Source organism: Salvia miltiorrhiza, chromosome 4 (genome assembly GCF_028751815.1).
Source record: "Salvia miltiorrhiza cultivar Shanhuang (shh) chromosome 4, IMPLAD_Smil_shh, whole genome shotgun sequence".
Lineage (NCBI taxonomy): Eukaryota > Viridiplantae > Streptophyta > Magnoliopsida > Lamiales > Lamiaceae > Salvia > Salvia miltiorrhiza.
The window spans coordinates 38,171,046-38,186,306 of NC_080390.1; the positions used below are offsets into that span (position 1 = coordinate 38,171,046).

The 15,261-nt window shown below is 33.8% G+C and overlaps 2 protein-coding genes and 1 long non-coding RNA gene across 5 annotated transcripts; 1 reads left to right on the plus strand and 2 right to left on the minus strand.

The window, feature by feature from the left end:
- Positions 1–3,224: 3,224 nt before the first annotated feature.
- On the minus strand, positions 3,225–4,209 carry LOC131021501 (uncharacterized). The gene has a single exon (XM_057950715.1). It carries the CDS (start codon positions 4,001–4,003, stop codon positions 3,512–3,514), a length of 492 nt encoding a protein of 163 aa, XP_057806698.1. The 5' UTR covers positions 4,004–4,209; the 3' UTR covers positions 3,225–3,511.
- A 7,027-nt stretch (positions 4,210–11,236) lies between these two features.
- Positions 11,237–14,690, minus strand: LOC131021502 (uncharacterized). Of its 2 annotated transcripts, XR_009100964.1 has the most exons (4): positions 14,551–14,690; positions 14,426–14,475; positions 12,078–12,137; positions 11,812–11,900 (listed from the first exon to the last, which is right to left on the minus strand). XR_009100964.1 is itself a non-coding variant. In XM_057950716.1 (3 exons), exons 2-3 carry the CDS (start codon positions 11,813–11,815, stop codon positions 11,336–11,338), a joined length of 408 nt encoding a protein of 135 aa, XP_057806699.1. In that variant the 5' UTR covers positions 11,816–11,900; positions 14,426–14,652; the 3' UTR covers positions 11,237–11,335. The 2 variants fall into 2 exon arrangements, 1 of the variants encoding a protein (XP_057806699.1); XM_057950716.1 differs by lacking the exon at positions 12,078–12,137 and adding an exon at positions 11,237–11,500 and having other exon boundaries at positions 11,573–11,900; positions 14,426–14,652.
- On the plus strand, positions 12,618–14,862 carry LOC131021503 (uncharacterized). 2 transcript variants are annotated; one of them, XR_009100966.1, is made up of 2 exons: positions 12,618–14,377; positions 14,507–14,862. It is a non-coding gene; the product is annotated as an uncharacterized LOC131021503 (long non-coding RNA). The 2 variants fall into 2 exon arrangements; XR_009100965.1 differs by having other exon boundaries at positions 12,618–13,638.
- Positions 14,863–15,261: the final 399 nt, after the last annotated feature.

A 15,261-nucleotide genomic window follows, 5' to 3' on the forward strand; every position in this document is an offset into this window, starting at 1 on the left:
TCGAATTCGATATTATCGAGCATCACCCGAGCCGAACTCGAACCGAGCCCGAGCTTAGTAAGTGAATGACGAGCCGAGCTCGATCATCAAGATAAAAGCTCGAATCGAGCTCGAGCAGAGCTCGAACACCCGAATATTTAAACGAGCCGAGCTCGAGCCTGCTAGTATTCGGCTCAGCTCGACTCGTTTACAGCCCTAAATGCGTATGATGAAATAGAGGAGAGAGAAAATATATGGGGTATGGGATTTGTTAAGTTTTATAAATACCCTTTGATTGATTCTTTAATTACAATTTTGCCACAAACTGTGTTTTCATATAATAAATAGATTTTTCGACGAATTTTGGATTTCTATTATACAGAATTTCCGACGTCTTCTACATGATTTATAAGGATTTTCTGGTTTAAACCTTAGGGGAGCTTCGGCCCACCACAATCCCCCTGCATCCATCATAAGTTTGGATTCGTTAGAATTCTCATGTTACCACTCGTATTTAATCAATGGTGGTATATTTTTACTTGTGGTAATGTAGAAAAAGGTGCAAGGACCGGGGAGCCGGTCCTGATATTTCGGGGCCTTTAGGCAAGAATGAATAAAGAAATTCTTAAAAAATGAAAATTTAAAAATATTATTGTCAATTAGAGATAGTAATATATAAGAGCATTCACATCGGTGGTGGCTCATCGTCGATTCGAGTCGATTTGGGCGATGAACCACCCGATGCAGGCGGGAGGGCCTCGAGTCGCGGCTCATCCGGATTAGCTCAGCTCATCGCGTGTTTAAGGCGTGCGCAGTGCCTACACAAGCCGGATAAAAAAAATTCTTAAATTTTGAATTCCAACGGCATTGTTGCCGATTTTAATTTTTTTTTCTTTTTCTTTAACAACGATTCTTCAGCCTATAATTTTTTTTCCTTACTCAACAACATTATTGCTTTATTTTAGTTTTTATTTTATTTTCTTATCTCTTATCTCTCTCAATTTCAGTGGATCCCAATGACCCCAATACTCCTGATTATTTTTCTCCTAATTAGACCGGTGATCTTTCGATCCATACTACCATCCTGACTTTTCGGCTGTCAATTTGGGCGACGAAACTCAAAGCGCGGGCTAAGGCGAAGATGAAGGCCAAGGCGCGACCGAGCCACAACCACGGCAACGGAGGAAGGCTCGAGCGCTCAAAGAGAAGACGCTGACAGAGCCACAAGACGACAAGAAGTGCCACTCTTACACTCTCGATGAGATCGATCTCATCGCTCGTTGTGGGTTAAGGAGGCCAACGTACGTGGTTTCGATCAGAAAGGCGAACACTATTGGGGGTAAGTCGTTGAAAGAGTAAATGCTCTGTTGAACGAGTCGTTTACCCTCCGACAAATCAAATCTCATTGCGCCCATGTTAGTTCGGAGGTGAAGCTGTGGGAGGGTACGTGAGTCGAAGCCAAGCCAAGTGGCCATCAGGGCACTCAGGCGACATGATCCGAAAAAAGGCCCAAACGTTGTACATATCCAATAGCAAAGGCGGGGAACGCGTGAAGGATTCTTCAGGCGAACCGAAAGTTCAAGTCGTCGTACCTCGAAGGAGACAGTGCATTCCTCCAAAAGGACAAAGACATCGGAGAGCGGGGCGACTTCACTACCTCGGCCTCAAGCGAGGAAATTTCGTCTTCCCAGCCAATGGATAACAAGGCAGTGAAGGTAACAGCGAAGGCGAAGGGCAAGGCGGGGAAAGAGATGCTCTCGAAACCAAATGAGACTATGGGTTATAACTAGAACCTCCTCAGTTTTAGATCCACCTCACATCAATAACTCGTTGCTTCTTTTTCTTCATTTCGGCTTTCTTAGTTCCGAGGCAGATGGAATGGGCAGACAATTTGGTTTGGAAAGAAACCAGGGACTTTCGCCACATCAACGAAAAATATGCTTTTAAGGCATCTTTGTCGGCGCATCTATGAAGAGGAAGACAAAAAGGTTGAGAAATGCCTCCACCCGAGTGTGTGGAATTCATGGGCTCGACGTCCTCCACCCTCGAAAAAATTGTCTAGGATCACGAGACGAAGAATCGTCACAAGAGAGAGATTGATCATGACGACCGCACTATCATGTTCATGGATACGTCGAATATCGAATATGATACCCGAGCAACTGGAATTCCATCGACAACGGGTGGCGGCGATTCAAGGGAGTCATAGAGGTGAAAATTAATCTAGTTTTAAATTTATGTAATTTTAAATTATGTCTTTTAATTTTATGTAATTTTAATTTTACGCATTTTAGATTAATGAAGTTTTAATTTTTAAAATTCTGTTATTTAAATTTGTATCATTTAAATTTGGTGATTACTAAATACTCGTTATTAAGTAAAAAAGAGTTTTCTTGAGAACGATATAACTAAGGATGAAAATGAAACAAATAATTTTAATTTAATTGGTATTCAATTCAAATTTTTGATATTAAAAATTTTTATGATTCAAATATAAGTATAAATATTATTTAAATTAATGAAATTTCAAATCGAATATTCGATTTATATTCTTTAAAATACCCTTGTAAAAAGACAATTAACCTTTTCTAAATTACTGCTATACATATATGTGAAGTCTATTAATATATTTATAGAAAATAGTAGAATATTTGTAGCATACAGATTTCGTAGTACTTTCGCCTCTATTATACATCAACAGCGACTTTCCAACAACTAATTGACGGAAGGACCAAAGAAGTAACACAAACAGAATACAAACAAAAACACGTAATAAAGACAGCGCTTCATATCCACAAACTACATCACCTATAAAAGTGATGATGCTACCCCACTTTTTTGGATATCCAAAATTTAGCAACACTATTTTTCTACTCTAATTTTTTTTTCTGAGGGTATTGGTAAATTCTACGTACTTTTTAACACCTTCGTTCCCCAAAACTTTTTATTCACAAATTACTATATAGACATAGGGATGCGTGTATAAATTTATAGTGTAGCATGGATAAACCTACTAAACATAATATCATCAATAAATGCTAACTATAATGTCACAGACAGCAGTAGTTATATACATTGAAGCCAATAAAATATTACACATTGTTTTTCTTTCAGGTGTGTATACTTCAGAGAATTAATTTGAATAAATATAGGCTAATCCATTCATTTGACCTAATTATCGCATTAAAAGATTGAAATTGAAAAAATTCCAATAATAAAATAAAAATATTCAATCATGTACGGTATGAAATCATCAAAAGCAAACCTCCTTTAATATATATCACATATATCATAAAGAGAAACATCTATAAAGCAAAGGAAGAAGAATGGAATTATACGAAATTCGGTAGAATTCGCACGCTTCCACACTTGTTTTAAAGCTAAAATTAAAAAAAAAAAAAAACATGAAGTCCATGGTCTCCGATGTTGAGTCACGTGATCTCGTAGGTAAAAGGGTAATTAATTCACATTGATTGAGCAAACAAACATAATTTAAATTTGTAGTCCTTGAATTAATTCTGCAGCGTCTACCTTAGGTAGCCCATTGATGATACGGCGACGGAGTGGCCAAGGCGTCTATAGGTCTCTGCTTCTTGAGCTCTCGGTAAAACTTGTTGATGAACTCCTCGGCATCCTTGTCGACCCCGCCCGCCGGGGACGCCTCCACCTCCTCGTAGCGGCTTAGGATACCCAACACCTTGTGCATCACTTTCAGCTCCTCGGCTTGGTAGTGCTGCCCATGCTTCTTGCGCTTCGGCAGAGGGGTGTTGCTGCAGCTGAACTCGTAGTCTCGGGGCGACACGAAGGAGGCGTTGACGTCGTTGGATCGGCACGAGTAGTGGTGGTGGTGGTGGAGGATCAGCTTGCTTAGGGCTTTGCTTGCGTTTTTCCCTTTCTTCATAAGACTGTTGAGCTCCACCATCATCTTCCTCTTCGCGTTGCTTCTCCTCATCATGTATACCATTACTCTAACTATGTTCCATGCTTTCTTGCCTATTTCTGGTTGTCTTTTTTCAATTTCCATCGTCGAGAGAGAGAGAGGGAGTTTTGGTTGGTGTGCGAGTGAGAAATGTGGGGGAGTGGTCTATATATAGGATCAAAATTAATTAAACAATTTCAATGTTTAGTACCAACTTAATCATGCTTAGAGAAAGTTGAGCCAATAAATTTGTAGTGGGGGGAAATTTATCAAGGGCTAATTAACTTTTTCATTAATGTATAAGATGGTCAAACGAGAGTGGCCCAACACTTGCTCCCAAGGCTACACTTTTTATTATGTAATGTATCCCACCGATCGATTATAGTATAAAGTTTAAAACTACATGATCTCATGTAAAAGGGTTAGTGCTCAAAATCAAAGATCTCATGTTCATAGCATGATTTTTAAATTTGTTATTTATCAAACAAATTAAAAAACAAAAATGTAAAGTTTAAAACTTCACTCATTTGTTAATGTTTTCGATTTTAACTTTATTTGCTAATGTAAAGATTAATTGAGTGTAGATGTACTCACTAAGTTTATATTTCAAATAAAGAAAATTAGAAACCTTATTGTAAGGTACTCACGGGTTAAAGTATGAAATTAAATAAGTGTTGTTATTTCACTAAACCAGCTTGTTCACAAATTAATGGCGAACAAGCTGATCTCAACTTGGTTAGTTAACGAGCAATACTAAACACACTCAAACGAGTTTCCATCCAGTGAAGATTTGAGTAGCTTGTGCATTTACATCCCTACATTTAATGTTATAAATTGGATCTCATTTCATATGACGCTTAATTATATATAGTTGAAACCTATGTGTATATATATGAAACACCCGTTTTTGTTTACGCCAAATTTTCTCTTTCCTGCATTTTTTCACATTTTCTCTCTCCTCTCCCTATCACATTCACTATTTTTTCATACAGTTTCTCTCTCTTTTATTCTCTCTTTTATATTTTAGTGATTTTTTAAAAAAGAAATTAAAATTGATATATGGAAAGATATTCTATATAAATCTTAAATTAAAGATAATGACAAGATCTTTAATTAATTTGGTGCAAAAAAAAATATAAATTTGAAACAAATAAATTATTGTAATTAAAAAAAATATGGTAATTATTTTTCTCTCTCCTATTTCTTTTTCTCTATTCTTTCATATTTTTATCTCTTCCTTTTTTTATATTATTATTGTTGTTGTTATTGTATAAGTATTTTTTTTCTCTCTCTCTACTACAACATTTATCTCTTATATATCTTTCCTCTTTTGATAAAAAATTAATTTAGAATGAATAAGTTATGATAATTTAAAGTTTTAAAAAATATTTTTGTTTTTTCCTCTCTACTTTAATGAGTGTTAATTTTTTCTTTACTGGAATGTTTACTTTTTTCTATTATATTAATTTAATTTATTTTTTTGTATTTTTAGATTAAAAAATAAGTAAATATCACGTGTTTGTGTTTACACACACACACACACACACACACACACACATATATATATATATATATATATATATATATATTAATTATAATAGTTTAAATGTAATAGAGGTGAAGGAATATATATTGGTTTATTTTATAACTCTTTTTTAAAAATAATTTCTTTTGTATTAACTTTAATATAATTTTGTAGATTAAATTAGTATATATATTAAAAAATATAATTTCAAATATTTTTTATATTTGTGAATTATTTATTTATTATGATGGGTCATAATTTATAATTATAATAATGTATAATGCTAATTTTCATTATCAAATAATTTTTAATTATTTAATAATTATAATTATCATTACACTTTATACAAAGTTGAAAATTTACGTTTTCAAATCCAAGATGTTATTGAGTAATTGATATCGTTTAATTTCGACACTCGCCGTGCATCGCATGGGAGATGGTACTAGCTGTTTAAAGAGATGGTACTAGTTGTTTTTTAAAGGAGAGTTTATTTTGGATTATTAATAAGATATGTGATTAGTAAGATTAGGATCTCCAATCTTACCATTTCAAATGGATATGAATTAAGAAAAACTAGTTCAAATATAGAAATTATCAAAACCTTAAGATATTCAAAATTTTCAGTTCATCATCTATATATCTATATAATATATAAAAGAGGAGTTCAACGGCTACTTTTTCCCGCCATAATTTAAATTTCAATTATTAAACTACATCTCATCTCATGTCTACTACATCTTTCGTGAAGAGCAGTTTTTGTTTTTTCAAACTAAACTTCTTTTTTTTCTTTTATCGTTATTTACTTTTTTCCCTCTTTTTTTGAAAATCGTGTAATTTGAATAATGATAAAATATTCAATATGTATATCAAATTAAAGATCACGAGATTAGCTTTAATTTGATATGTAATAGGTATAAAATATATTTAAGATAACAAAGATATTGAAATTTAAAGTTTCAAACTACATTGTTTTCTCTCTCATCTCTCTACTTATTTTTCTTAAATGGTCTTATTCTGTTTGATTGATTCTATTTTATTTTCGTTATATACTTTATTTATTTTTTTCATTTAGATTTTATTTTATTTTCTTTTATTTTTTGATTTTATCTTATTCATTTTTGTGCATTACATGTTTAAGTAAGAGTTCATAGATATAATTGTATCCTTTTTGGCTAGGATTTCATAGAATTTTGTTTAGAACTTTTAATATTAAAAAATAGAATAAATAAGCTATGCTAATTTGAATTTTTAAAACAATATTTTTTAATTTAAATATATGTATTTATTTTTATTTTTTTGTATTTAAAGAGAAATAAGTGGGTATCATGTTTTGTGTTTTACATGTTTTTTTAATTATAATAGTTTAGAATGTAACAAAGGTGAAGGTTGGTTCATTATATAACTCTTTTTTAAAATAATTTTTTTTGTATTAATTTTAATATAATTTTGTAGATGAATAATTAATTATATATATTAAAAATATAATTTCAACTATATATAATTTTTCATTTATGTTTGTGTATGAAAAGATTTATTTATTTATTTATTATGACGTGTAAAAGAAGAAGAAGAAATGCTCACTACAAAAAAATCGGCAAATACCAGCGACGAGGTGCCGCTGGTAAACATAGGAATCCCGTCGGTATAGGAATCACCGGCGGCATTACCGGCGGTGAGATGCCGCCAATATTTTTCTCGTCAGTGATTCGTATATCGGCGGCAAATGGCGGCCGCAGGTAAATACCACCGCCGCCGCCGTTGAAAGCCATCGTCAATCGCTGAAGTTTTACTGACGGCACGGGCCGCCGGTAATTAGCGGCGGCGCTATCGTCGCCGGTAATGTCCACAGGATGACGGTGGCGCTATTCAAGTGTGAGTAGTAGATAGTCTACTTAAGATTCTTGATTCCAAACTAGATTATTGAAGAATCTTGTTTAGATTCCACGATTCAAGAGTGATTAGTAGATATTCTACTTAAGATTCTTGATTCCAAACTACATTAGTGAAGAATCTTGCTTAGATTCCACCATTCAAGAGTGATTAGTAGATAGTCTACATAATATTCTTAATTCCAAACTAGATTATTGAAGAATCTTGTTTAGATTCCACAATTCAAGAGTGATTAGTAGATATTCTACTTAAGATTCTTGAGTCCAATCTAGATTATTGAAGAATCTTGTTTAGATTCCACAATTCAAGAGTGATTAGTAGATATTCTACTTAAGATTCTTGATTCCAATCTAGATTAGTGAATAATCTTGTTAGATTCCACAATTCAAGTGTGATTAGTAGATATTCTACTTAAGATTCTTGATTCCAAACTAGATTATTGAAGAATCATGTTTAGATTCCACAATTCAAGAGTGATTACTAGATATTCTACTTAAGATTCTTGATTCCAAACTAGATTATTGAAGAACCTCGTTTAGATTCAACAATTCAAGAGTGATGAGTAGATATATATTCTTCGTAAGATTCTTGATTCCAAACTAGATTAGTGAAGAATCTTGTTTAGATTCCACAATTCAAGAGTGATTAGTAGATATTCTACTTAAAATTCTTGATTCCAATCTAGATTATTGAAGAATCTTGTTTAGATTCCCCAATTCAAGAGTGATTAGTAGATATTCTACTTAAGATTCTTGATTCCAAACTAGATAGTGAAGAATCTTGTTTAGATTCCACAATTCAAGAGTGATTACTAGATATTCTACTTAAGATTCTTGATTCCAAACTAGATTAGTGAAGAATCTCGTTTAGATTCCACAATTCAAGAGTGATTAGTAGATATTCTACTTAAGATTCTTGATTCCAATCTAGATTATTGAAGAATCTCGTTTAGATTCCACAATTCAAGAGTGATTAGTAGATATTCTACTTAAGATTCTTAATAAATAAATAAAATTACAACTAAATAAAGAAAATTATAAATAAAATAATAAATAAATTACCGACGGCGGTGCCGCCGATAGGTTGGGGGTTCCGGCGACCTGCTTTTAGTATACCGGCGGCGGCGCCATCGATAGGTTGGGGGTTCCGGCGACCTGCTTTCGGTACGGCGGCGTGGCTGCCAGCCGGTAATTTATTTACGTAAATAATTTAATTAATATTATACTTACCGGCGACATTGCCGCTTGTGATCACCGGCGGCGAGGAAGCCGCCGGTATTCTTGACGGTCTTTTAAAAGAACGGGTCGCCTTTCTCCGCCGTCGGTGGGCCGCTGGTAATTATCGGCGGCCCACGTCGCCGCCGGTAAATCTGGTCGGTAATTTCTCATTTTTTTGTAGTGGTTAATTTTATCAAATAATTTTCAATTCTTTAGTAACTATAATTACCACTGCACTTTATATAAAGTTGGAAATTTATGTTTTCAAATTTGAGTTTTTATTGAGTAATTGATGTTTACTATTAGCATTTTTTTATATTTTGATTATGTTGAATATTTATATTTATTTAAACATATCGTTTAGTTTGAATACTCACCGTGCATAGCACGGTCGGACGTACTAGTAATAAATAGATTGGTTTTTTTTTATCTATATAGGCTAATTTTAAAAAATAAATGTCGCTAAGGATGCTAACATAGCACTCATTGGCTAGAAGTTGCTGTTGTGCTTCTTAGTTTAATAATTTGAAGTCCATTCAATAAAACTTAAATTACCACAATATTGTCCTAATTGTATGTCCATAAATATTTGGACGCGTTCAAAATGTCCAACTCGGCTTGTGAAATGCATTTCGTCAGTTCACTCGGAAGAGGATCTTGGTCGATTGATAAGATACTATCAAGAAAAAACATAATCTTTTTGGCAATGACGTTTCAATAACATTTTTCATGAACGTCTTATTTTCTAACTTAAAGTTAGAGGCACATCTATATATCTATATATCTATATATTATATAAAAACACAGTTTCTAACGGCAATATTTTCCCCGCAAATCTTTTTGACAGTTTTTCCTTTCTAAATTTTCGGAGCTTTTCAACCTAACATGTACAGTTTCTCACAATTTTTCTCTCTTTTAAAATAAAATAGTATTTAAATTAACATAAATTATTTTTTGTTATCAGCTCGAACTCATAAGTCATAAATAATGGAAATTTTAAATAATTTAAATTTTTGTAAGTTATAAAATATATCATGGGCAGGTTTGGTATAAACTAGTTCCATTACATCTAAAGATACGATAAAGATATAATATGTTTTACTTAGGAGATGATTAGTACAGTGGAATGAAATAGTGATTCTTATTTATATACGTAATTTTGGATTCAATAGTACCATGTTCTTAGATAGATGTAATATTAAATTTGGACTACATATTTTTGTGCATGTATTACATCTAAAAACGCGATCTGTAGCACAGGGCTTCCAAAGCCTTCCAAGAAAAAATATACGAAGGGGTACAATCAGAATAAAAAATTCAGATATTAAAAAAAATTAATTTTAAATTTTATTTTTTAAAGTTGACATGTATTTCATTCATAACTTAGCACACAAAAATGTACTGTATATGTATAAATACAAATATGCATACATGGTTAAGACAGGGAGTGGAGGCGGGGGGTGGGGTGGGGGGGTTAATTTTTTTTTATATTTTTTAAACCTAACATGCATTTCATTCATAACTTTGCACACAAAAAATACACACATATAAACACAAATATGCATAACATTGTACATAAAAATACATGCATTTTATGCATGGTTCAGAGAGGGACGGGGGGTGTCATCGACGAGAGTTGCTTGGTCGGTCACATAATACAATGCATTTTTGTGTACAATGTTATGTATTTTTCTTTGCAAAGTTATGCATGAAAAACATATCAGCTTTTAAAAATAAAAATAAAAAAAATGACCGAGAGAGGGGAGGGTCAATAGTGAGAGGTACCTGATCAGTCGCATAACATTACTTTTCTTCACATCAATAATCACTTTTACTATAAAAATAATTACTTGAGCAAATAACTAAAAGTAAAAGTTCTTATGAATAAAAATAAACATTAATTATTGTGAAGAAATGTAATATTTCAAAACTACTACCTTTTTCATAATAATAATAATTACTTTTTGTCATAACAATAATTACTTTTTCTTACTATAATATTTATTTTTCTTGCAATAATTATTATTTGACCGAATAGTAAGTTTTAATGTGTAATAAATGTTATTTTTCTTTGCTACAATAATTACTTTACCAAATAATTAAAAAGTGGATTTTGAAAATAGCCACTTTGGAAGAGTAAATTTAAAAATTGCCCACTAAGATAAAAAATTTAAAAATTAGCCACACTTACCATTTTACCCTTGCATATAAAAATTTAAAAATTACCCGCACATTTCACACATAGTCGAATTCACAACCAGGATTCATTTTGGTTGTGAATTCAAACTTTAAAACTCGAATTCACTGTGAATTTGAGTTTTAAAGTTTGAATTCACAAATAAAAATAGTGTTAGTCGTGAATTCAAGTTTTAAAACGTGAATTCACAACTATAAAAGTGTTAGTCGTGAATTCACGACTATAAATAGTATTAGTCGTGAATTCAAGTTTTAAATGAATTCACAACTAAAAATTGTTAATCGTGAATTCACGTGAATTCACGACTATAAATATTGTTAGTCGTGAATTCACATGAATTCATAATTATAAATAGTCGTAGTCGTCAATTTGTGTTATAGATGAATTCACAACTACAAATATTGTTAGTCGTGAATTTAAGCATAGGGAAAACAAATGTTATTTATCCCAGTTATTAATTTGAAAACAATTAGGCATGTTAAGTAGATGTATAGAGTAAGACATGTGAATGGCATCCAAAACAAATAATAACATCATGATTAAAACATGATGACGAAGAAGAATGAAGGAGGAGATGATGAAATGTATACAAGATTAATAGTGAATAATCATAACATTAATTCAGAATCATCCCATTGCAGAACTGCATCCAAATTTTGCTCTCTTTTGAGCTTATCTTTGAGGAACCAATCGCATACCCTCCCCGCGTTCAGCTCCTCTATTTTGCACCCTTCCTGCTCCGATATCACTCGAAGCAGATTCAACGATGATATCTGAAATCACATACAATAAAATTTAGAGAGAGATATTTTAGAGAGAGAGGGACAGGGATTTGATAGTCGCACCGTTAGTCGACATAGAAAGCGCTCGTGCGAGCTGAGGCCGGAAATCTCGACCAAACCGGCTTCTTCCAGTGTCAGGAAACTCCGCCTTTCGGTTTTTTTCTCTGCCCCATCGCCGCTGGCTTTCAACGCCAGCCTCCTTCCCCGGCCGGCGAAGATGTTTATCCGATTATTGTCCGTGAAAATGCGAGATTTTACCGGTGGAGTTAATTGGCAGCGTAGGGAGTGTGGTTTGATTGAATTCATCGTTAACGTGGAAGAGGTAAAGCTATGAATATGATATGAAGATTTATCTCACGTTTTTGTGTTTGTGTGGTTCAATAGCTATCCACTGCTCAGGACCCGAATTCGATTACACAATTGCAGATAGATATCATACTAAAATTGAAACATTTATGGCAAGATAATAGTTGAAATAATTTTCAATTCAAGATTTGTAACGAAATAACTTGTTAAAAATAACATTTAACTCATTTGATTTGATATATATATATGAAAGTAAACCCACCTGATAGAAATCTTTTGTGATACAGTAGCTCCTTGACTGGTTATTATTCTCGCGCTCGACCTTTATTGCGAGAATGAAATAAGATATTTGCTCGATGAAAATCCTCAAATAATGAGAATGCGTGATTAACTATGCATGACTCTCTTATGCATCAATTATAGCTCTGGAATAATAATCAGAGAATTTCTATTATTAATCCTGGCTATCGGATTAAATAAACTCTCATTTTACTCTTTATAGCCTCTTATTTAAGATAATAATATAAATAATTATAAATTTAATATTTTATCCAATAATATATAGCCCCCAAATTAAAAATGGATCATTTTATAATTAAATTAAATTTCTTTTACCGTTCAACATTTCTTCCCCACCCATCTTCGTCTTCCTTAATTCCAGCAATTTGTATTCCAATTAAGACTCCTGCATAATTGCATTCAATTCATCTCAACAATGCGACAATCAACCTTATAATATTACACAGATTGAAATTGGTAGCTTGAACGCGATGTCACCATGGCGAGCTTTGGCCCTGCAAAAGCTTCTTCGTTTCTTCGACTTTATATTGGATTTTAATACATTGGATTACATTGATTTATTGTTTGCTTCAAATTATATAGAAGTGCGAAATATTTTGCAGGGTGTTATTGAGATATGTGCTAGTGGAGCAGAGAATTGGATGATTTAATTGATGCAAATTCCTATTGTTGTTTTCTTCTTAATAAATGTTGTTCGGTTGGGAATGGAGAACGAGTATGGTGGTTGGGGGCTATAGTAAATTGGATAATTTAGAGCTATGAATTTTTTTTTTTACTAAAATAATAAATTTATAATTTTTTAATAATTATTTTAAATAAATGGGCTATGAATAGAATTACCCTAAAAAGAATACAAGGCCCAACGGTAATAAAAACAAAAGGCCCCAAACAAAATAGAGAATTTGGGCTTAAATAACTTAGAAGATTAGCCCATTATCAATTTAAATCTGCAGCCCAGATAATTAAAATGAAAGGCGCAACACTAAATTAGGGGTGAGCAGAAATCGAACCGAAACTCAAAATCAAACCGAATCAAACGATTTTGGTGATGTTCGATCCCGATTCTACTGGTTTAGTTTTCGGTTCGGTTTTAAACCGAACCGAACCGATAAATATTAATATTTTATTATATATTTATATTTTAATATATAATTAATTTTCTAATTTTAAACCTAAAACCCTAACACATCTCACATCTGAACTCCTCCAATTCTCTCCTTATTCCCGCCGCTCTCACTCTCAGCCTCTCACTCTCCCCCTTCCGTCCACTCTCCTACCCGCCGTCCGCCCGTCGTCGCCGACGCTCCATGCCGTTCGCCAGTCGACGACAGCCCAGGCCGGGCGTCCCCCCTTCCGCGACAGCCCAGGCGACATCCGTTGTCCTTGGAGGCGGAGACGACTACCCCCTTCCGGCTTCCAGTTTCCAACGGCGAGACGCCGAGAACCGACTCCCCTTTCCGGCTAAAAATTACCAACTGTTTCAGCAAAAAGAGAATTTTTTTCATAAAGTATCTTCTTCAAAGGTAACTCTATCTGTAACAATTTTGGGTTAGACCTCCTCATTTTTGACTTGGTGAAATGCAATGTTTAATTCCTACCGAACGGAACCGATGCTCACCCCTAAACTAAATGATATTCTGGGCTCATATCAATAAAAGTGGCCCAATAAAATACTAACATGGCCCAAAGGGAAATAAAACACAAAAAATCAGCCAAGTCTTTCTTTCTCAACCACCCTCGTCCCTCGGCCATTAACAGATTTTCAATCCCTCATTCTCTTCTCGAAGTAGTCGCCCCTCTCTTCTATAATTCTCGTCGCCGCTGCTTCTCCTCCGGCGACGTCGCGCCGCCTGAGTCCGTCGCCCTTCTCTCTCTCTTACCATGCGCAAAGCCCGAATCTCTCTCTGATAGCACACGCTCAAGGCAAAAGGGCGGGCCCTAATTCCTCCCCTAAATCGAAATCGCCGCCACCTCCGCCGTCTGTGGAAGACCGGCGAGGTCGGCTCCAGTATGAGCTCCTCTCTTCTCCTAACATCGATCTGTGCCCAGGCAGCAAGAGTTCGTCTTCGCCGTTTCCTTGGGCTCGACTGGACAGGGCAGTCGGTCCTCCATTCTTAAAAGCTAAGTTCTTCTTCTATGGCTAATCGGTGTTTCAGTTATGCAAGGGTAGTAAGAATGTTGTAGTTTTGCTACTGCCTATAGGAAGGTTCTCAATGCAGCTATAGGCTGTTGGTTCCACATGGATAACTTGATTATGAAATGGTAGTGTCTGTCTATCATGAGATATAGCATATTGAGCTCAGTAAATACCTTGAAAATAGGCTGCTCTGCTGCAGTGGTTTTAAATGAACTGGGAAAATCTGAAATACTCAAGACTTTGTGTTAATGCAGGTGAGGCTAATGACTGAAAGGAATTGAGTTACAGCAAGGCTTACCCTTTGAGTTTTGGCAGAACAATGAATGAGGTTTCTCCTTACTCTTCCATCGTTGAACAATTTAACGGTTGTTGTTTTGTGAAAAAGAAGGATGTGGAAGCATTAAAGCCAAGCTTACCGGAGCAATGAAGGAAGGGTCTCTGCTTCTTTTTGAAGATTTATCTCACGCTTTTGTGTTTGTGTGGTTCAAAATCCAAATCATACCCCATCTAAATTTATTGGATTGGGCCTTCTTTTATTATTGATATGGCTGGGCTTTACAGCCTTTACCCCTTTTTCATTTTCTTTACAAGGTGGGTACTTTGCAGACAATTTATAATTATTTTTTGCATTTCAATTTTTTAATTAACAATTGGTAAATGATTTTAATATAGATTAACCCATAATTAGGTTATATAATTCCCTCAAATTTATTTTCTTAATAAATAATATATTATAATTCATTATACACCAATAATATTACTCCATTTCTATAGTAATCTAAAACAATAAAATTAGTAGTGGGAGAGACACAACACACCATGAATCAGAGGATTTGAACTGAAATTTGATAGCCGATTACATTCATGAGTCATTACACGAGTGTATATACGATATTCTCATTAATTCGGAAATTTAAATGCAAATAAAATAAACAAAAAATGAAAAATGGGAATATAATAGTAGCATTCACTCATGTAAAATTTATTTCGATTGCATATCTATACCATA